At 50.8% G+C, this 21,211-nt stretch overlaps 1 protein-coding gene across 2 annotated transcripts; it reads right to left on the reverse strand.

The window, feature by feature from the left end:
- Positions 1-13,409: 13,409 nt before the first annotated feature.
- On the reverse strand, positions 13,410-18,297 carry TMEM92 (transmembrane protein 92). 2 transcript variants are annotated; one of them, XM_087441005.1, is made up of 6 exons: positions 18,163-18,297; positions 17,271-17,307; positions 15,540-15,565; positions 14,625-14,699; positions 14,262-14,457; positions 13,410-14,021 (listed from the first exon to the last, which is right to left on the reverse strand). In XM_087441005.1, exons 1-6 carry the CDS (start codon positions 18,237-18,239, stop codon positions 13,908-13,910), a joined length of 525 nt encoding a protein of 174 aa, XP_087297131.1. In that variant the 5' UTR covers positions 18,240-18,297; the 3' UTR covers positions 13,410-13,907. The 2 variants fall into 2 exon arrangements, with proteins under 2 accessions (XP_087297131.1, XP_014646300.1); XM_014790814.2 differs by lacking the exon at positions 17,271-17,307.
- Positions 18,298-21,211: the final 2,914 nt, after the last annotated feature.

A 21,211-nucleotide genomic window follows, 5' to 3' on the forward strand; every position in this document is an offset into this window, starting at 1 on the left:
CGTGCACCAACGTGCTGCTTGTCGAGCCGTGCTGTGGCAGCATCCCATATAAAGTAGAGGAAGATGGACACAGATGTTAGCCCAGGGCCAATCTTCCTCAGCAAAAAAAAAGAAGAAGAGGAGGATTGGCATCAGATGTTAGCTCAGGGCTGGTCTTCCTCACCAAAAAAAAAAGAAGAAATTCAGCTTTAAGACTCTTTTCCAACAAGAGGATAAATGTTCAAATCTTAGTGAAGAAGAACAGCAGACTAGCAAGGCTCCATTTTGGTTGGGTCTGGAAGGAGGAAGAAACAGAAGGCCTTCATCACCAGTCAGGCATTCTGCCATCTGCTCATGGGTTCTGTGGACACTGCTCACTGCAGGAGGCTGGAGCCAGCATGGGCTGTCCTACCGTTCCGGCCAGGATCAGAAAGGGCCCCCAAATGGACACTGAGCTGGACTCCTCCACGAGGCTTGTGGGTCTAGTCGGGAGGGCCTGGCGGAACTAGCACCAAATAGGAGCTAAGAAGGAGGGGAAGCCACAGAGAGGAAAGCGGTCCGCCGAACAGGTTGTCTCCGGGGGCTCTGAGGAACCTGGCCAGAATATGGAGTCATTGTTAGGAATTCCGAGGGACTGCTAAGAACTCTTGAAATTAAACCCACCTGATTCTCATGGCTTATTCTTTGGATTCTGAAGGCTCCCCAAGGCTTTCTCCTGTGACTGAGACTCTCAGAAGCTACCCTGGGGCGTCCTGACATTTCCCAGGTAAAGGAGGGTCAAGGAATGGCTCCATTTCCATTTCAGGGGTGAGTGGTAGACATATGGGAAGCACAAACGCTGACAGCCCATCCTGGATTTTCTAGCGTAGTTCTGATGGTGAAGATTCTGTGCCGTTATCAGAACGTGTGTCCCACTGCTGGGTATGGGAAGTAGAGTAACACGACACGTGGATCAGGTTAATGTTTTGGAGATGGGGGGGACATTTTTTGCTATTTGAAAACTTTTGCTGGGGCTTGTGAATTGCATCTGTTGGTCCAGAATCAGGCAGCATTGCTTTGAAAGCGACACTCTAGGATTGGGAAAAGCAGCTTGATGAATATTTTTGTTGATGGAAGGCAAGACCTCAGAGGAATGGAAAGTCTTAGATAAAAAGAGTTAAAATGCTCTTCAGAGTGGGCTGCAGGATGGAGTTTGGGGTTCTTGGGGGAATGCACGGAGAGAAAGAGAAACCCAGCTGCGGGCAGGGCCCAGGGAAACCCCGGGTGAGGTGTTCCTGAGGAGGCGGCTGCAGTTGTGAGGTCAGGGGTGATTAATACACATCACCCCTGTACGTGTACGTGTTTGAGATGTGACTCTGCACAGGCTCTGCAGAGGGCGAGCTCTGAGGCTGCCCAGAAGTTGCCCTCTGCCCCGGGAACCCCGTGAAGTGCCGTTTGACTGTGGGAGGCTCAGAGGGTACCAGAGGAGGATGAGCTGGGAGATGTCAGTGACCGTGCCTTCTTGGGTCCCCTGGGTTCCTGGGGTGGTGGCCAAGGGCTTCCGCCTGTCCTGGGTGAAGATCTACCACGTCCTGTGTAGCTCTAACGGAGGGCTCACCAAGCCACTTGTCCCCCAGCCACTTCTTCCTGAAACCCCAGCATAATTGCCTCTCGGGGTTGTAAAACCTGCTTTTAGTGAGGCAGGTCGCTGGGATCTAACCAACACTGTGGTTCTGGAGACGAGTTCCTGCTTGGCCACGGACACCACCTTGCTGTACGTTTCCAGTCCAGGCTGTTGAGTTGTCTGTTTATCAGTGATCGGTCTGAAGCAGGCCCACTCTGTTACCTGCATATACCATGTGGCCCAGGAGGGACCAAAACTCCTGCAGACCTGCCAGGCCCCGTGACCCCTCTCTGTTACCCCAAACCTTCGAGGAAAGTCAGAAACATGCAACTTTGTCAGCGGTGCTTGGGAGGTGGGAGCAGGAGGGAGGGCTGTGTCTAGGGTAGGGTGAGGGATCAGGAGGCAACTATGCAGAAAGAGCATCTAGCCCCCCTCTCAAGCCATCTTATTTTATATTGAAGGTAAGGATGACCTCAGAAGGCTGGCAGGCTTGGGGACCCATGGGCAGCAGACACTTGAGTGGGTCTCTGATCTCCCTTTAGCCTTGGTTAGGAGGATATTTATCTGCTCAGTTTAATCTGAATCCTGGAGGAGAGTTTTGCAAAGAGGTGAAGAGCTCTCTGATCCTGTCTTCCTTGTGTGAGAGCTCAGGCACGCATTGTGTGGGGTCCTTTTAGTTTTCACCTCTACCAAGTCTGACTTTGTTCTTTCCATTCTCAATTTCCTGTGCCATCCCCCGGCTTCCAGGTCTCCAGTTATGTTTCCATGGTCTTCTATTTTTATCTTTTCCCCTTTGTTTTGTAGACAGGAGGAGGTACGGATGCATTTCCCTCCAACTGAGGACTTTGGAAATCTCCAACAGGCTTTGCAAATGTCACGTGGCCCTGCAGTAGCAGCAGCTGTGCAGGAATATGTGGGAGCTACAATCAGGAAATTTGAGATTTAATTCTAGCCTAGCCACTCACTAACCTTGCAGCCTTAGGGAAGTCATAGCCTTTCTCAGAATCTGTTTCTTCATCTGTAAAGTGAGAGAGTGGTCTAGTAAGCCACTCTGGGCTCTTTGGGTTGTAAGTGACTATAAACCAACTCACACCAGCTTGAGCAAAATGGGAGATGCATTAGCTTTTGGTTGCCAAAGAAGGGTGGAGTGGCCAGGCTATGGGAAGGCAGCTGGGCCTCAGGAACAAATGAATCCAAACATTTGACAGTTATCAGGACTTTCTGTTTCCCGTCTCCACTTTCCTCTGAATGTTGGCTTCTTTCTTTCTCACTCAACTGGGTTCTTCACACAGTGGCTAACATGGGCCCCAGTGGCTCCAGGTTCTCCATCTAACAGCTTTGCTACCTGAGCAATCTAGAGATTAGACAGACTTGCTGAGTTCCAAATCCATAATTTTCATGGGAAGTCTCTGATGGGCCCAGACTGATCAGTGCCCACTCCTGAACTGGTCAACTGTGGCCAGAGAGGCAGAGCCACGTTGTGAAAAATGGCTGCTTCCCAGTCCTGTCATTATGTGAAAGGAGGGGAACAGATGGAGACAATTCCAAGAAAATCCAGGGGGCTGGGCATATGGAAAAAATGTGCAGTATAACAAATTTGGAGTTTAATTGTTGATGAGAGTTCTGCCATTGCTGTGTCAAATCACAAAACTGTCTTCCTGAGCCTCTGATCAACGTTCTTAACATCCTTTGTTCTGAGAAAATGTTGGCAGGAAACGAAAGCAAGTTTTGAATAAATTATTGGTCAAATCTCAGCTCACACAATTGAATTTTCTCAAATGGATACAATTAAAATATAATCCTGCTGAGAGGATTCTGGGAAGATGATGGGATAGGAAGCACCAGGAACCTATCTCCTCACCTAGATAACAACTGCACTGGCAGAATCTGTCTGATGTAACTATTTTGGAACTCTGGGGTCTATTAAAGGCTTGCAACTTCCGGGAGAAGGCTTGGACAGTAAATTGTAGTTAATTTCAGTCCATTTCAGCTCTTAACACGGTAGCAGCCACTCATCCCCACCCCCAGCCAGGTGGCAGGCAGCTGTGTTCCTGGAGCAGCTTGCACACAGTTTGCAGGAACCAGAGTGGGCAAAAAGGACCCTGTCCTCTGAATATCAGGGATCTGTGCTCTGATTGCTGATTGCTGCTTCTCATCTCAGAGGCACAGACAAGAGGAGGGCCGCCATTGTTTTTGCCCTCCTTCCTCCCGTCCTAGTAACACAACACCTACCAAGACTAAATCATGAAGAAATAGAAAATTCAAATAGATCTATGACTAGTAAGGAGATTCAATCAGTAATCAAAAATTTTCCAATAAAGAAAAGCCCTGATGGCTTCACTGGTGAATTCTACCAAATATTTAAAGAAGAACAAATACTAATCCCTCTCAAAATTTTCCAAAAAGTTGAAGAGGAGGGAACACTTCCTAAGTCATTCTATGAAGCCAGCATTACGCTAATACCAAAGCCAGACAAAGACACTACAAGAAAACTACAGACCAACATCCCTTATGGACGTTGATGCAAAAATGCTCAACAAAATACTAGCAAACCTAATTGAGCAGCATATTAAAAGGATTATACACCATGACGACGTGGGATTTATTCCTGGAAAGCAAGGACACTTCAACACACGAAAATTGATCAGTGTGATACATCACACTGATGGAACGAAGGGAAAAAACACATGATCATCTCCACTGATGCAGAAAAATAATGTCAAAATTCAACACCCTTTCATGATAAAAACACTCAACAAACTAGAAATAGAAGGAAACTACTTCAACATAATGAAAGCTATATATTAAAAACCCACAGGGGACATCATATTCAATGGTGAAAGACTGAAAGCTTTTCCTCTAAGAACAGGAACAGGAACAAGACAAAGATGCCTGCTTTTGTCACTTCTATTCAACGTAGTACTGGAATTAGGCAAGAAAAAGAAATAGAAAAGCACCCAGGCCAGAAAAGAAGAAGTAAAATTATCTCTCTTCACTGATGATATGGTCTTATATCTAGAAAACCCTAAAGATGCCACACAAAAAAATGTTAGAACTAATAAATGAATTCAGCAAAGTAGCAGGATATAAAGTCAACACACAAAAATCAGCTGCATTTGTACCTATTAGCAATGAACAATCTGAAAAGGAAATGACAAAAACAATTCCATTTACAATAGTATCAAAAAGAATACAATACTTAGAAATTAACCTAACCAAGGAGGTGAAAGATTTGTACAATGAAAACTACAAAACCTTGCTGAGAGAAATTAAAGACATAAATAAATGGAAACACATCCCATCTTCACGAATTGGAAGACTCAACATTGTGAAGATGTCATTACTGCCCAAAGCAATCCACAAATTTAATGTAATTCCTATCAAGATCCTAATGACTTTTTTTCAGAAATAGAAAAACCCACCCTAGAATTCACATGGAATCTCAAGGGACTCCAAATAGCCAAAATAATCTTGAAAAACAAGAACAAAGCTGGGGGACTCACACTTCCTGATTTCAAAACTTACTACAAAGTTACAGTAATCTACACAGTGTGGTACTGGCATAAAGACAGACATATAGGCCAATGGAATAGAATAGAGAGCCCAGAAATAAACACTCGAATATATGGTCAAATGATTTTTGATAAGGGAGCCAAAACCATTCAATGGGGGAAAGGACAGTCTTTCAACAAATGGTGCTGAGAAAACCAGATAGCCACATGCTAAAGAATGAAATTGGACCCTTGCCTAACATCATGTGAAAAAATTAACTTAAGATGGATCAAAGACCTAAATGTAAGACCTAAAACTATAAAACTCTTAGAAGGAAATATAGGGCAAAAGCTTCATGATATTGGATTTGGCAATGATTTCTTGGATATGACACCAAAGGTACAAATAACAAAAGACAAAATAGACAAATTGGACTTCATGAAAATTAAAAAATTTTGTGCATCAAAAGACACTATCAGTGGAGTAAAAAGGCAATGCATCGAATGAGAGAAAATATTTGCAAATCATATATCTGATAAGGGATTAATATCCAGAATATATAGAGGACTACTAAAACTCAACAACAAAAAAGCAAACAACCTGATTTTAAAATGGGCAAAGGACTTAAATAGACGTTTCTCCAAAGAAGATATGCAATGGCCAATAAGCACATAAAAGATGCTCAACATCACTAATCAGTAAGGAAATGGAAATCAAAACTACAATGAGATACCACCTCACACCCATTAGGATGGCTACTAACAAAAACACAGAAAACAAGTGTTGGTGAGGATGCAGAGAAATTGAAACCCTTGTGTGCTGTTGGTGGGAATGTAAAATGGTACAGCTGCTGAGGAAAACAGAATGGCAGTTCCTCAAAAAATTAAAAACGGAATTACCATAAGATCCCGCAATTCCACTTATGGATATATACCCAAAAGAATCGAAAGCAGGGTCTTGAAAAACTGTATGTACACCATGTTCACAGCAGCAATATTCACAATAGGGAAGCAACCCAGGTGTCCATCAACAGATGAATGGATAAGCAGAATGTGGTAATATACACACAACGGAATATTGTTCAACCTTAAAAAGGACGGAAATTCTGACATATGCTACACCATGGATGAACCTTGAGGATGTTATGCTAAGTGAAATAAGCTAGACCCAAAAGATAATGACTGTATGATTCCACTTATAGGAGAGCAGTCAAAATCATAGACACAGGAAGTGGAATGGTGGTTGCCAGGGGCTGGAGGGAAGAGAGAGAGAAAAAAGAGTTGTTATTTAATGGGTACAGTTTTACAAGATGAAAAGAGTTATGGAGATGGATGGTGGTGATGGTGGCACAGCATTATAAATGTATTTGATACCACTGAACTGTACACTTAAAAATGGTTAAGATGGTAAATTTTATGTTATGTATATTTTACCACCATAAAAAATTGGAAAAACAAAACAACAACAACTAAAACAGCCAACTGCACAAGCAAGCTGGGTAGGGGATAAGAGGTGGAAAAATAAAACTTATTTCTGTGTTTTAGTTCAGAAGTCAGCAAACTACGGTGCATGAGCCAAATTCAGCCAGTTGCCTGTTTTTGTAAATAAAGTTTACATTAAATGTATATATATATATATATATAATCCTGCCCTAGGGAGGTACATCTAGATGACTAAGAAACCCTCATCTCCGAGTCTGAGGGCCTTGTCCTCTTATCTCTGTCTCTCTGTGTGAGCAGGAGCCACACCCTTGGCTACAGGAAAGTCATGGTCAGGTGTGAAGGAGAGAGAAGATCCATCCAACTTTGCATTCACCACTGCCTCGAGGTGTCTGCAGATTACAGCCCTCTACACCAAATTACTGCAGTTTAAACAAACTGCAACCTATAAAAAGCATAAACTGTGCTTTGTATCGGGCCCTGGGCACATAAACTGAACCTAAATTTGATCTAATGAACTTAACGTAAAAAGCTCTTGAACCTGGAGGCAGGAAATTGATTTTTAAAATCTTTTTATTTTGAAATCATTATAGATTCTCAGGAAGTTGCAAAGAAAGTACAAAGGGGTCTCAAGTTCCCTTTGCCCAATTTCTCCCAAGGGTTACATCTTCCGTCCAGTATCAAAGTCAGGAAATCGACATTGCACAGTGTGCATGTAATTCTGTCATTTTTTCACCTGTGTAGATTTGTGTAACCACCACTGCCATCAAGATAACAGAACTGTTTGTCACCACAAAGATCTCCCTCCTGCTACCCCTTGAGAGTCACACCATCTCCCTCCCCCACAGCATTCCTGTCGGTTGGCACTCACTAGGCTGAGTTTTAAATCCAACTTTTGACCCTGACAGCTATGTGGCCTTGGCTGAGTCACTTCTCTTTTCTGGACTTTGACTTTCTCATCTATAATAAGAAAAGGTTGGACTACATCAGCATTTCTCTCAAATTTCCACAGGATAATTTATTGTTGTTAGTGTCGTTGAGTGGATTCCCACCCCTAGTGACCCTGTGTGCAGCAGAGCAGAACCCTGCCGGGTCTTTTTGGGCCATCCTGTCACCTACCGGCGCTGTATCAGACAAGGCTCTGCTGCTATTCATAGGGTTTTCATGGCCAATTTTTTCAGGAAGTGGGTGTCCAGGTCCTTCTTCCTAGTCCGTCTCAGTCTGGAAGCTCCGCTGCAACCTGTCCACCATGGGTGACCCTGCTGGTACTTGAAATACTGGTACCGGCATGGCTTTCAGCATCATAGCAACAGGCAGCCACCACAGTATGACAACTGACAGATGGGTGCTGTGGTCCCTGACCAGGAAACGAACCTGCGCCGTGGCAGTGAGAGTGCTGAACCTTCACCACTAGACCACCAGCACTGGCTCCACAGGGTGATAGGATCTTAAAACTCCACAGAGATATGTGAAGGAAAAATGGGTTTTTGTTGAAAAAAACCAGGCCTGAGAAGCTCCTTTCCTGGGTGTTCCTCCTGCAGGACCTTTTTTTTTTTTTTTTTTTTTGGCTGAGGAAGATTGGCCCTGGGCTAACATCTGTGCCCATCTTCCTCCACTTTATATGTGGGACACCTGCCACAGCATGGCTTGATAAGCAGTGCATATGTCTGCGCCCGGGATCTGAACCTGTGAACCCAGGGCCACTGAAGCGGAGCTGGGGGGCCCCACCCCTGGAGGACCTTTTGAGCTTTGCTTTCGAGGTGGCCGTGACCACTGTGGCCGCAGGTAGTGAGTCAGTCAACAAAGAGTGACGCCTACCAGCCGCTAGGCACGTTCTAGACACTAGACCTGACAGGGAACATGGCAGATCCCTGTCCCTGAGGAGGTTGGGTCCAGAGAGGGAAAACAGGCTGTAAACACACGAGCATGTAAAGAAATAAGGTGATTTCCAGTACTGGGACCTGCTGTGAAGAAAATAAGATAGGATGGTGTAATAGAGATGGACTAGAGGAGGCTGCTTTATGCAGGGTGGTCAGGGAAGGCTTCTTTGAGTAGGTGACAGCTGAACTGGAACCAGAATGATAGAAAGAGGGCAGCCTTGTGAAGACTGGGGGAGAAGCTGGGGGTGGGGGATGTTCCAAGCAGAAAAGCCATTAAAGGCCCTGAGCCAGGCTGATTTGGGACAGTCAAGGCTCAGAGACAAGGCCACTGTGGCTGGCATGCAGTGAGAAAGGAGGGGAGAAGTAAGAGGGTACAGGAGGGACCATACCTTGTAAGTCCTGCAGGCCACAATTGGGGGTGTGGAGTTTATTCCGAGTGCAATGGGCAACCATCAGAGGCTTTTAAGCAGAGGAGGGACAGGTCTTTTTTATGCTTTACAAAGATCTCCCTGACTACAGTGTGCAGGATAAACTGCAGGGGGCAGGATGGAGACAGGAGTGGAGGCAGGAAACTAGTTAGGATGTCACTGAGATAGCCCAGGCTGGACTTGACTGTGGCTTGGTCTAAGGCTGGGACAGTGAAATGGTGAAAAGTGGACATGGGTCTATTTTGGAGGCAGGACAAGAGGATGAGGGAAAGAGAGGAATCAGAATAGCTCAGGCTTTTGGCCTGAACAGCTGGCTGGCTGTGGTGCCATCTATTTGCGATGGGACAGTTTGGCAAGGACTGGATTTGGGGTGGGGTAGAAGGACATTGGAGCCTAGTTTGGGCTGTGAAGTGCTCACTGGGCATCCAAGTGGAGGTGTTGGGTAGTTAAATATAAAAATCTGGAGTTCAAGGGAGAAGTCTTGGCCAGAGATAAAGATTTGAGATTCATCAGGTAATAGATGGTCTGGGAAACCATGGAACTGGATGAGACCCACTATGGGAGTGAACGAAGGAACCTCCAGGTCCGCCATCATTTAGCGATGGTGGATGAGGAGGAGAAAGTGAAGGAGCCTGAGAAGGAGCAGCTGGTGAGTAAGAGGAAAACCAGGGAAGGTGGTGTCAGAGAAGTCTAGAAAAGGAATTTTTTCAAGGAGGAAGAAGTGGCCAAGTATGTCAAATGCCTCATGAAACTGAGTAAATGAGGCGAGAGAATTGTCCTCTGGCTCCGGCAAGATGTAGGTCACCGGTGATGTGGACAAGAGCCATTTCGTGTGATGATGGAGACAAAGGGCTGATTGGAGCACGACGGAATGGGAATGCAGGAGGAAGCAGAACAGCAGACCCGAGGGGGAATGAGAGCCTTGACGGAGTGTTTCTCTCAGATGGGTTCCGGGGCCTAGTTATGCACAGATGGTAATGACAAAAGTGCAATGGTGAGGGAGAAATGGCTGATCAGGAATAACCTCACGAGCGACGTTCTGAGCGGGCACGAGAGGGCAGAATCCAGCTGGAGGTGTGGGATGCGGCTCCACTGTAACCAGAAGTGGGGGGTGGGAATTGGGTGGTTCTCGTATGAGTGCATCCATTTTCTTCTCTGAAGTATGTGGTGCCATCACCAGCTGAAATTGAAGTTGGGCGTGTGGGAGATTCAAAGAGAGTAGAAGATATGAATCAGTCATCTCAAGAGTGAGGAAGTGAAGCTTCTATGGTGTGTTGGAGGAGCTGAGGGCCCTCTTGAGATTGGCAGTTTTGATTTTGAAGTGAGTCTAATCACACAGGTGTATTGGTTCTTGAGTGAAAGTTGGTTCCAATCAGAGTTTGGGGTTTTGCTGGGTGAGTATGACGGGTGGAGAAAACAGTAAAGAAGTCAGATGCAGGGCAGTGATTATCAGAATGGAGCAGGGGCTCCAAGCAGGATGAGGAGGGCAGTGAGGACACAGCTGATGGCACTGCAGAGGTGCTAAGGCCAGGGGCTCGGAGGTCTCAGTGGGCTCAGAGAATCGCTGGCATGGGGCTAATACAGTACCTGAGCTGGAAGAATGGGAGGTGATTTTCAGGGAGTGAGAGGTTTGAGGTGATCAGAGATGGCAAGATCACGTATATCCATTGGAGTGTGTGGCTGAGGTGGGGTGGAGAAAAGGCTGTTGGCATCAAGGAGGTTCTCTTAGCCCTTCTCAACTCGGAAGTCAGAGAGCTACGTCCTACCAGAGCTGGAAGGGGTAAACCTCTTCATTGTACAAACGGGGAAACTGAGACCTGGAGATGTTGGATGCAGAAGCTAAAATGTCAGAAGCTGGAGTTCTGAATCTCAGTCAGGGTGAGGTAAGATTCTTGTTGGTGTCATCTCTCCTTCCAGTTTACCACAGCAGCAGAGCTCCTTTCTCCTCCTCCCTCTGCCGCTGGAGCATGAGTGCACACCCGCCCCTCCCCCCATCAAGCCCCCTGCAGCTTCTCCTGCGCTCCCGACCCTGCAGACAGAAGTTCAAGTCCACAGCCACCAGGAGCGCCTTCTTGATGTTAACCAGGCTTCATGAGTCTTTGCAAATGTTTGGTGGCAGATCTTCACATTCATTCATTCGTTCATTCACTCAGACATTCATTCATTCATTCATTCCATCTTTCCTCATTTATTCATTGGATTTGAGCTGCTAAACCAAGCAGCCAGCGATGAATTCTCAGTCACTGTGAAACTGCTCATCCATCCGACCACCCAGCAAGTCACAACCCATTGTGTCTCATGCCATATACACTGAGTGCCCACCACAGCCCTGCACAGGTTTGACATACCGGCATCACATGTTCCTCACGTGTCTGGCAGCTGTCCAGGCTTTTCTATGTCCATTGCTTATCTGTTCCCTGGGTTGCAAATGTCATGTGTGTGCCACATGTCTGAGTCTTTCTAGCCTCTTCCCCATAGCACAGCTGATAATATATAAGTTGCTGTTGATCAAAGTTCACAAGGTGAGTCTTCATTAACTTCTAAAGCTGCCTGTATTTTTTCCATTAAAGAAATCTCTTTTAAATTTACAAGAGCCATGCTTGCTCCTTGTAAAAAATATAAACGATGACAAAGCATACAAAGAAAATAACCTCCCTCCAATCGGCTCCCTCCATCGCACAGTGCCAACCACCATTAAAAGGGTTTGGTTCATATCCTTCTAGATTTTTTATATACATTTGCAAAAGAAAAAAACATATATATATAATATGTATGATGGAGTATATAGTTACAAATTGAGGTCATATGCTCTTGTTCTGCAACTTGCCTTTTCTCTATTATAATAAATGACGGACATGGTATGAGGTGGGTTCTTCGGATTCACTTCATTCTTTTTAAAGGCTGCATAGCACTCATAATAAGGATGTATCCTTAAGTTTAAAAGGCTCCTGTCAATGGACATTTAGGGTATTATCATTTACCCCCAACTACAATGCTGTGATGGACATCTCTTTGAGCTCTTCTGTATGAGCATTTCTGAAGGACCATTCCTAGAGGAGGAATTGCTGAGTCATGTGCATTTTATATTTTAACAGATACTCAGTGCCAGGCAGAGTGCCCGACACATAGTAGGAGCTTTGTAAATATCTGTGACATGAATGGGTACTGGTAGATTGCCCTCCAGGAAGATCACACTATTTCCACTCTCACCAACAGTGAACAGAGAGCCGCAGAACTGGCCATTTCTGCCACCAGGTCCCAGCAACGCTGGGCTTGGGGATGACCACTTTCCACCAGGCCACTCTGCTGCTGCTGGGGAGCATTTAAAGGCCCAATGTCATCCTTGATGAAAGGCAGGCGGTGTCCAGGCTGAGGGTGACCTCCTCCTCCAGGTCTGCAAAGCCCCTTGCTTACCATCCTCCCACTGGGGTGGGCGTTTACCACAGCGAGGGCAACACCAGCTCTGGGACTTCCCTAATCGGAGCTGGTTATGTTTACGCAAAGCACTCACATATCTTCCTCTGCTCCCCCCATCAATCCCTGAAACTGAAGGGAAACTTCCCATGGTTGGGCTCATTCTCCTACTGCCAACTCCGGCACTATGTTGTTGGTACTACCCTTCTCCCTCTGGAGCCCTATCTCCAGCAGGAACCCCAGCCAGACAACCCCTGTTCCTAGCACCTTTGGGGTTGGCTGTAATCTCCCTGCCTCTGGGTCCTGATGCCCCAAGGATGGGTATTAAGAGGAGGCATCCCTGCCAGCACACCAGGGCCAGTTCTACCTCCAATCCTCCCAGGATCTTTGGCCAGCATTGCTGCTGTGCCCTCTGCCTGGGGAGGAAGGCTGGCATTCATGGGCTGTAGGGGAACAGTGCAAAGGCAGGGTCAGGGTGAAGGAGCCCAGCCCTGCCTGAGCCCCAAGACAATGGCACGGGGGTCCCTCTCACTCCGCATGCCCCACGCCAGCCTGCCAGCTCCACACTTTGCTGCAGGCCCCCACAGGGACCAATGCCCCTCGAAGACTCTCTCCCGTGCTGCAACGGAGAATGTTTCTTTCCTCTTAGGGGTTAACCCCGCAGATGGGGCCGAGGTCATGGTGCCCAGAACCACGCAAGACTGGAATAGAAGGGCGGATCTGCCCTCTCCTCTCCTCCCTCCAGGAGACTCTAGGGTGGGGCTGATCAAGGTTTCTGGAGGCCCTGCCCCACAGATGGCCAGCCTCCCCCACTCCTCTCCTTTGCCCCCTCCCCACCCCCACGGAGAGAGTCAGGGAGCTGAGCTCTATGTCTCCCGGGGAGAGCAGTGGAGGAGGGGACGGGGAAGCACAAACCAGTCATTCCCACCCCATTCCCCAGCTCCCCGTCCAGGCTCTTTAGCACCCAGAGACCTCAAGGAACCGGAGATCAAAGCATCTGCAAAGAGCCTTTCCTGGAGGGTGGCACACGGATGTACTGTCCTCCTGGGCTCATGGTCAACACAGCCCTAGGGGACTCATCAATGGTGGGATTTCAGACGCAGTGACCCCCCGCCCCAGTGCACCAGCAGGGCCTGGGCTCACCTCCCCACACAGCCAGAGGCGGACTCGCAGCAACAATCAGCTCAAATTTAGTGAGTACACGTGTTGGGGGGAGTGGTACAATGGGGTCTTCTCCACTCAGGTAGAATTGGAAAATGGCTCAGAGCTCATCCAGTCCCATCTCCCACAGGTACAGAAATGCCCTCCATAATATCTCAGGGCCGGCTGTCCAGTCAAGATTTGTATACCTCCAGAAACGGGGCTCTCGCCACTCCTCGGCGTAGCCCATTCCACTGTCGGGCACCTCCAACTGTTGACAGTTTCCTCCTGGCAGCCTCTAGCTTGGGCTGGAAGTGGGGGGTGGATGCTGTTGTGCCAGCCCAGCCCTCAGGACAAGAGAGGCAGCTGGGATGGAACAGGGCAGGAAAAGCAATAAGTTAAATCCAAGAAAGGCCAGAGACGTGGCAGGATGGGGGGGGCGGGCATTCCAGGGGTCCCAGGAGTCTCTGGCTTGATCCAGGAGGCATTGGGGAGGAGGTGGCTGACGGCAGGACTCTAGGCAGGAGGTGGCTCAGAAGGCTGGGTTGTCGATGCCCCTTTGCACCCCAGCATGCTCTTCAGGCCTGAAGCTGTAGGGAGGGGGGGGCTCTGTGGGAGGCAGGTCCAGGACAGGCTTCAGAATAACCTGCAGGGAAAAGAGGGGACACAGAATCTTCGTAGGGCCTAGCACAGGCCGTTGCCCCCCACCGTGCTGATGGTGGCATATTTAAGGGAGAGGGTGACCCAATGCTTGTTGCAGAGCCCTCCCTAGAGTCCAGAGGCCTGGGGTAAGGAGGCCTCCACTGCCCCTGTTGCTCTAAATATCTGGACAATAGGGAGGTATGGAGGGCTGAGGAGCAGAGCAGGGATGGGGACAGAGACCTACCTCGCTGTAGGGGGGTGGGGGCCCAAAGGTGGACACCCTAACCCTTTCTGGGGAGGCAATGGTGGGCTGTTCTGGAAGCCTCTCGTGATCCGTTGGGGTGTCCTGCTCTGGCTCTCTGCAGTTGCGACAGAAGCGCTTGGCCAGGCCACAGATGCACAGGAGAGGCAGGATGATCAGCAAGATGATGACGAAGATCCTAGGGTGAGGAGGCACCACCATCACCCTGGGTCTCCAGGTCAAGCCCCCTGCTCCCCTCGCTCCCTCCCACGACCTACACCACCCCCTCGGCAGGAAGTCCAGCACATCCTGTGTGGATCAGGCCCCTTGGAGGACTGAGCCGAGAGGAGCTGGCCCTGGGCTCACCTTAAGGAGCCAGAGAAGATCTCGTACTCCTGGCAGCAGTTGTCACCACAGCATTTTGATCCTTGGGAGCAGGTGCTGGGGGGGTGAGCAGAAAGAGGTTGTTGGTACCGAGGTGGGGAGGCAGGAGGATCCCAGCCCCCCCAACACTCACCCATACACTCAGGGCACAAGCCACGCCCCTAGCAGGGTAGGGGCTATGGGCCCCCCTCGGGGCTCAGTGGGAGGAACCTGGGGGCAGGAGCAGGACCTGGGTTCCAGGCTCATTTCACTACCAGCCTTGTGCACTTGTGTCAAGTTACACTCCTTGCTGGGCCTCACTTTCTTCATCTATAAAATGGGTGTAATGAATGTCCTGTCAACCTCACTGGGCAGGCGTGGGGATTGAGAGTTGTAGTGGCTACGGCATCACTCTAATGAGATGTAGAGAGAAGGGGGCACTGGGGAGTGTCTAGGAGCTAACTCGAGGAGGAGTGAGCCCTTGCTGGTGCCCACGGAGAAGGAGGTGGGAAGGAGAGGGTGTTCCTGGAACATCCAGCGCTGACTTGATGGAAACACTTTTCCACCAGAGACCACCCCTCAGCCCCTCCTCATTGTGTACAGGCTTCTTGGCATTTATATGTTAACGTCAGCACAGACTGTTTGTCCGCCATCCTAGGGGTACCCTCAGAGGGGAGAGGGCCTGAGGCTGCAGTAAGGATGGGGATTATGCTTCAGACCCGCCCCCAGGTGTGGAACTGCCCCTGGGTTGGCCGGTGGAAGGAGGGAGGGGGTGGAGTCTCCTTCTCTGGGTGGGGGAGATGAGGAAGAGGATGGTTTCTGGCTGGAACAGGAGTGGATGAGGATGAAGGCAGGCAGGGCAGGATTTGGGGTGTCTCCTCTCCAGATTGGAAGTTATAGCCCAAATCCCAGACTTACTGGAAGGGGCTACATTTGGCTGCAGCCTGTCGAAGAAAAGAGGCAGAGGTTAGAGGTTATAAACCGGGGGCGGGGTCTCCCCCAGATGCTGCCCAGGTACCTGACTGCCAGCAGGTCCCCAGTGGATCAGCATTTTGCCCCAGCCTGCTCTCTGCCTCACTCCACGAGTTCCCCAGGTCACTGACTGGAGCCCCAGCTGCCCCCTGGCGGCCCCCAGCTCTCCTTCCTCTGCTCACCACACCGCCACACCACATCCGCTCACCCACAGCTCTGTAAGCTCACGCCTTCTGACCACCTTCCACTCCATCTCCTTTCCATGCCCTCCACGGTCTAGGACGCCAGCAACTCTCCTCCTGCCACCGGAGTCACTCCCGACACTGCGAGCAAGCTCCTACCCGGCAAATCTTATCACTCGCAACCTTGCTGGAAGCTCCCTCCAGGGGATCCCCAGGGCCCAGACCCCCAGCCATCAGTCTTACCCTGCTCCCCGCTGGCTCTCTTGCCCACACACCCACTGGGAGCTCCCTGCACACACCGGGCTGTTCTATACCTGCGTGCAGGGGCGGGCCCTGTTCCCCAAGCCTTCATGGTTTGCTGAACCCCCATTCATCCTTCAGATCCCTCTGTGGGGGGTTCCTTGCTCTGTCTGCAAAGCTCCCCAGACCCTCCTCCCTGGACCCAGCTCCTCCCTCCTTCCCTTCCTCTTCTGTACTAGTTCTGTAGGACGTCCAGGGTATTGTCACAGAATTTAACCCAATTAATAGCAATTATGTGTATAAGCCCTGCTTTGGAACATTCTTCCCCCAGATATCTGCAAGGCTGGCTCCAGCACCCCCTCTCTGACCATCTTATATAAAATTACATCTACTCCCCCAAAGCACTCCCCTTTCCCTTACTGTGCGGCATTTCTCTGCATAGTGCTTATCAACATCTAACCAAACCATATATTTTACTTTACTTGTTAATGGTCTGTCTCAGTAGAGTGTAAACTCCACGAGGGCAGGGATTTTTGTCTGTACCATCGCTGTTGAAAACCCAGCAGTCACAATATTGGCAGAATGAATGAAGGAGCATTCATTGATTACCTGGTTTCATTTCATCCTGGCTGCTCCCAGACTGTGGGGGAGGAACGCAGGTGTGGGAGTTTATCTGTCACCCCACCCCAGCCTCCGGGGACAAACAACCACGGCTCAAGGATAAGGAGCCAGCTTTGGCGAGACCACCTTATCTTTGTACACTTACTTGAAATAACTCAATAACATTTCAGCTGCTAATGACAACAACAGTAAGGCTAAGAATACCAATGACAGCCAATAATAGTTGGGCTGATTCCCCTTACTGGAGCTCAGTGCCATGTGAGCCTTGGCTGATGGGGACAGGAGCAGGAATGAACCCCTGCAGGTTGGCCCAGAGAAGGTGAGGGCCACAAAGCACACTGGGGTGACTGCAGAGTTGGTGCAGATCAAGAAGTCCAGGTATTCAGTGGCACCCTCTTCCCCCTCAGATCCCAGCCCCTGTCCCTCCTCCCTCTCCTGGCCCCCAGTTAAGAAGGCTGGATAACGAACGGGTTTAATGTATTAATCCTGAGTTCCTGTTTGGGAGGGGGAGGAGATCTTCTCCCAGGTTCTCTTCCCCCATTTAACTGGGGGGGGGGGTGTCTTGTCTAAGGTGGTTCAGAGCCTGGGTTTTATCAAATGTTGGGGTGAGCTTGGGCAACCTCCGCTTACTTACACGTGAACCGGGGCATTGACGTGCCTGCGCCCTGGAGCTGCTGGGAGGAACCAAGAGGATGCTCAGCCTAGCAGTGGCACAAACTGACCCCTAGTGATAGAGAAGGTGGACCAGGCCTTCAGGGCCGCGCCGCAAGTCAGCACAGCTGTGTGAAGGTTCTGGGGAGCGGGCCCGGGATTCCCCACAGATTCTTAAACAGAAGTAAATTAAAAATCCGTGTTCTAGACCCACGTCAGTTTCCAGGATAATCTCCCATCATTGGGGGAGGGAGGGATGAGAGGGTACTGAAACCCTGCCTCACGGGGCTCAGAATCACAAATGTCAGATGTCACCCCAGCCTTGGGTCAGGCAGCCAGATCAAATCCTATCCCCGGCTGGAATCCTACCCCCACTCCTAGAAGGGGATGAGGGAGCCTCCTCTCCTCTAGGGCACAAGCAGACAAACACAGTCCCAGAGAGGACCAGGACTTCCCCAAGGTCACACAGCACTGGAAGAACAGAGCTGAGGAGACAGGCTGGCCAGGCGTCCAGACCTCAGTCCCAGCTACTCCCCACTTTCTGACGCAGTGGGAAGGAGCAGGAAGGAAGAGCCAAGGCTAATAGGAGGGCAAAGTCCCCACTCATAGAGAGATGCTAGGTGTCAATGGTGGTGGGCAGGGACCAGGTCCCCCTACACAGCCCTCACAAGGCGAAGGAACCCAGGCCTTCTCAGGGCCTCCCTTCACTGCCCCCACCTCCACCTCCCCAGCAAAAAGAGGAAGGAAATTGCTAATTGCGCGTGGTCACGAGGAAATCCTGACAATGGAAGGTGGTGACCGGACTTTAGAAGCAGGCCCCCGACCCACAAGGGTAGGCCCGGAAGGTTCAACAGCTTTACCTCCCCAGCGCTCACCTGTTGGAGGCCGGCCAGCAGGCCGAGCAGCAAGGGGAATACGAGGCCGGGGACCCAGGCGTCGGACATCCTGGCATGGGGGCCACTGAGCTTCCGTGTGCAGGGGGAGGAGGGGAGAGGCGGGGCCGCGACCTCTCCCACTTCTCTCCACCTATGGGGCCCCGCCTCGGCTTGCGGGCGGAGCCTATGCACCGGGATGGGCCGGACTTAGGGCGGGGAGGGGGAGGAGGAGGGAGAGGGGAGAGGAAGAGGTCTGGGTTGGGTTTTAGGGACTGGGGGTAGAAGAGATTAACTGATAAAAAACATTGTAGGGTCAGTTCAAGACCGCTGAGCTACCCCTTCCTAACCCCAATTCCTCCGCCCCCAAGTGGTCCCAGGCTCAAGGGAGGGAGTGCTGTGCCTGGCAGGGGAGAGGGGATGCAGGCAGAGGGAGCCAGAACACTGGAAGTCCCTTCCCACCTGGATTTCTGGGGGCCAGGGGTTGAGGGAGTGGGGAGGCGAAGGCGCTGGAGTGGATTGAGGGGTTGTATGGGGGGAGGTGTCAGCTGTTTTTCTTTTGGCCGAGAGGGAGGGACAGCCTGGCTGATTTCTGGGGAAGAACCAGGAGCACAGCGCTGGTACATTCGTGTCCTCCCCACCTCCCTTGAAATCCTGGGAGGAGGTGTTGCTACACTTCCTCCATTTGACTACACGGGAAATTAAGGCCCCGGGGTTCAGAGACTTGCCCCCCGGGCCCGCAGCTGGGGCAGAGCGGCAGCCGGGAGAGCGGGCCCATCCGCATTCCTGGAAAGACCCCGCGGAGGCGGTCGAGCTGGGAGGGGCGGGATTCCGACCCTTGGCGGCCGCGCCCCAGCCCTCGGGGCGCGCTGTGCTTCCCGATTCGGCCGAAAGGTGGCAGCATCGTTCAACGCGGGATTCCCGGGGTGCCAGGAGGCGCGGGGCTGGGACATGGGGCTGGGGCTCCCCGAGCTCCCTCCCCGGGGAGCGGGCTGGTGGGCGGGGTGGGAGGCTGTCTCCGTGGGTGAAAGGCGCAGGGTGAGGGCCAGACGCCCAAACACGGATGAGCCTTGTGGAGAGCGTGCGGGACTTGGAGAGATGGGGCACGGGCCCCTGGGGAGGGGGCGAAGGGAGATGATGGGTGTGGTGCTGCTCCCCGACCTGGAGAAAGGCGGAGGGCCCCGGGAGAGGCTTAGTTCTTAGGTCTTTAGACGTCTCTTGCTGTGTCTCAGATCTGACTTTGCCACTGAAAAACTTCCCCAACTTAGTAGGGAAGGACAGCCGTGGCTTCCCTCGCCGCTTTCTCTTTATTTCTGTTTCTCATCTCTCCCAGTTGTGCTATCTGTGTTGTGTTTAACCTCTCCTTATCCCTCCCCGTTCCTCCCAGTCTGTCTTCCTGTTGCAGTTTCTCCCGGTCTGTCTCCACCGGCTTCCCTGCATTCCTATGCGTTCGCTGGTTTTCCCATCTCTGTTCTCTCTGCCTTGATCCCACTTTGTCTCAGTCGAGGAATCTGTGTGTCTCTCTCTTTCCATTTGCCTTGTCTCTGGCTTGGTCCCGTGTCTCGCTGTCTCTATGTCTGTTTCTCACCAGCTCTCCTGGTCTCTCTCTCCCAGTACCTCTCTCCCTGGTCTTTCTCTCCCCCTCTTTCCTTGTCTCTGTTTCTCATTATCTCTTGGCCCTTTTCGGCCCCTAAGGACAGAATCTTCCATTCTTCTGACCCAAGTGGAATTGGGTCTGGCCCCAGAGAATGCCCCCTCTATTTGAAATTCCTGATGACTCTCAGCTTGGAGAAGGGAATGGGGGGGGGGCACCACCTCCCTCCTCCCCCTGCAGTTGGCTCTGGACCCGGCCCAGCCCTCTGCCAAGGGGGACCTCATCCAGAGAGTGCTGGAGCTTTCTCCCTGTAGCACCTGTGCTACTGCCTCCTTAGTGAGGTCCTTGCTAACTTGGGCTCCCAGGGCCCTCCTGCCCCTGCCCTGGCCCCACTGCACCAACACCCAAGGCCTGGGATAACTCTCCCATACCCCCTTATACTCTGCCCAGGTCTGGGGCCCCACAGATGTGTGGCCCTTAGGGAAGAGGAAAATGGGTGAGCTAAGGGGTGGAGAAATGAGGGGGCTGAGAAGGGCATGGGGGAGTTTGAGGGGTAGAGGTGGGAGTCTGGGAGCTCTGGAGAGGTGAAGGGGCCAGACAGGCACCAGTGCCCTGAGGAGGGCCAGAAGGAGGGCAGGAGGCTGGCGTTACTCCCCTTTGGCTCTCTGGCATCCACCTGACACAGATTTATGGTTGCCAGACAAAAAACAGGATGCTCAGTTAAATTTGCATTTCAGATAAACAACGAATAATTTTTTAGCATAAGTATGTCCCAAATAAAGTTTATTTGTTGTTTATCTGAAATGAAAATTTAACTGGGTGTCCTGTATTTTTATTTGTTAAATCTGGCAACACTACTCATGTCCTTAAAATGTCAGAGGAACAGGCATTTGAGAACAGCTGCTCCACCCCCTGCCCCACATCTTCCCAATGGGAAAGTGAGGCTCGCGGGGCACAGTCCAGGGGGCCTCTGGGTCCCCAGCTTTTTTCATGACACCAAACTAACCCTCTATGCTCCTTCTTGTATAGGGGGATGGGGTGAGGGGCCTGGAGATGGGTGGTCCCAGCTCAGGCCAAGAGCACTAAGCCCTGTTGTCAGCATCCATCATGGCTCCTGGGGCCCCAGCATTCTTGGTGGGTGAGGTCGGGTGGGGGTGGGCGCACAGTGGGGCCCCAGACTGACCAGACAGGGGGCTGTTCTTGTCTAGAGGCAAGAGAGTCCTGGACAGGGACGACATCTTCTGTTCAACACTTAATCCACCAGTGGGAGGGAAGCGTGTTCATGTGTGCACGTGCGTGCTCAGGCACGCAGGGATACAGGGGCAGGGAGGCCCAGAGATCTCATGCAGTCAGTGGGTCCCTCTAGATTCCGTGCCAAATTCCAGCTGGGGTTTCCCGAGAGCAGCAGAGTTGAAATGTCTTCATATTCGCTTGCTCGCCACCTCCCCAGCCCATTCA

Source organism: Ceratotherium simum, chromosome 16, assembly GCF_057802395.1.
Source record: "Ceratotherium simum simum isolate JZ-2026a chromosome 16, ASM5780239v1, whole genome shotgun sequence".
Taxonomy (NCBI): Eukaryota; Metazoa; Chordata; class Mammalia; order Perissodactyla; family Rhinocerotidae; genus Ceratotherium; species Ceratotherium simum.

What these genes read in the sequence shown, in the direction of transcription:
- TMEM92 (XM_087441005.1), bottom strand. Translation starts at nt 18,239, where the DNA reads ATGCCAGGATGTCCGACGCCTGGGTCCCCGGCCTCGTATTCCCCTTGC. An exon ending in ATCTTCTCTGGCTCCTTAAG is followed by an intron (nt 14,458 to 14,624) that starts GTGAGCCCAGGG and finishes TCCTCACCCTAG; the next exon opens with GATCTTCGTCATCATCTTGC. An exon ending in CCCCACCCCCCTACAGCGAG is followed by an intron (nt 14,022 to 14,261) that starts GTAGGTCTCTGT and finishes TTTTCCCTGCAG; the next exon opens with GTTATTCTGAAGCCTGTCCT.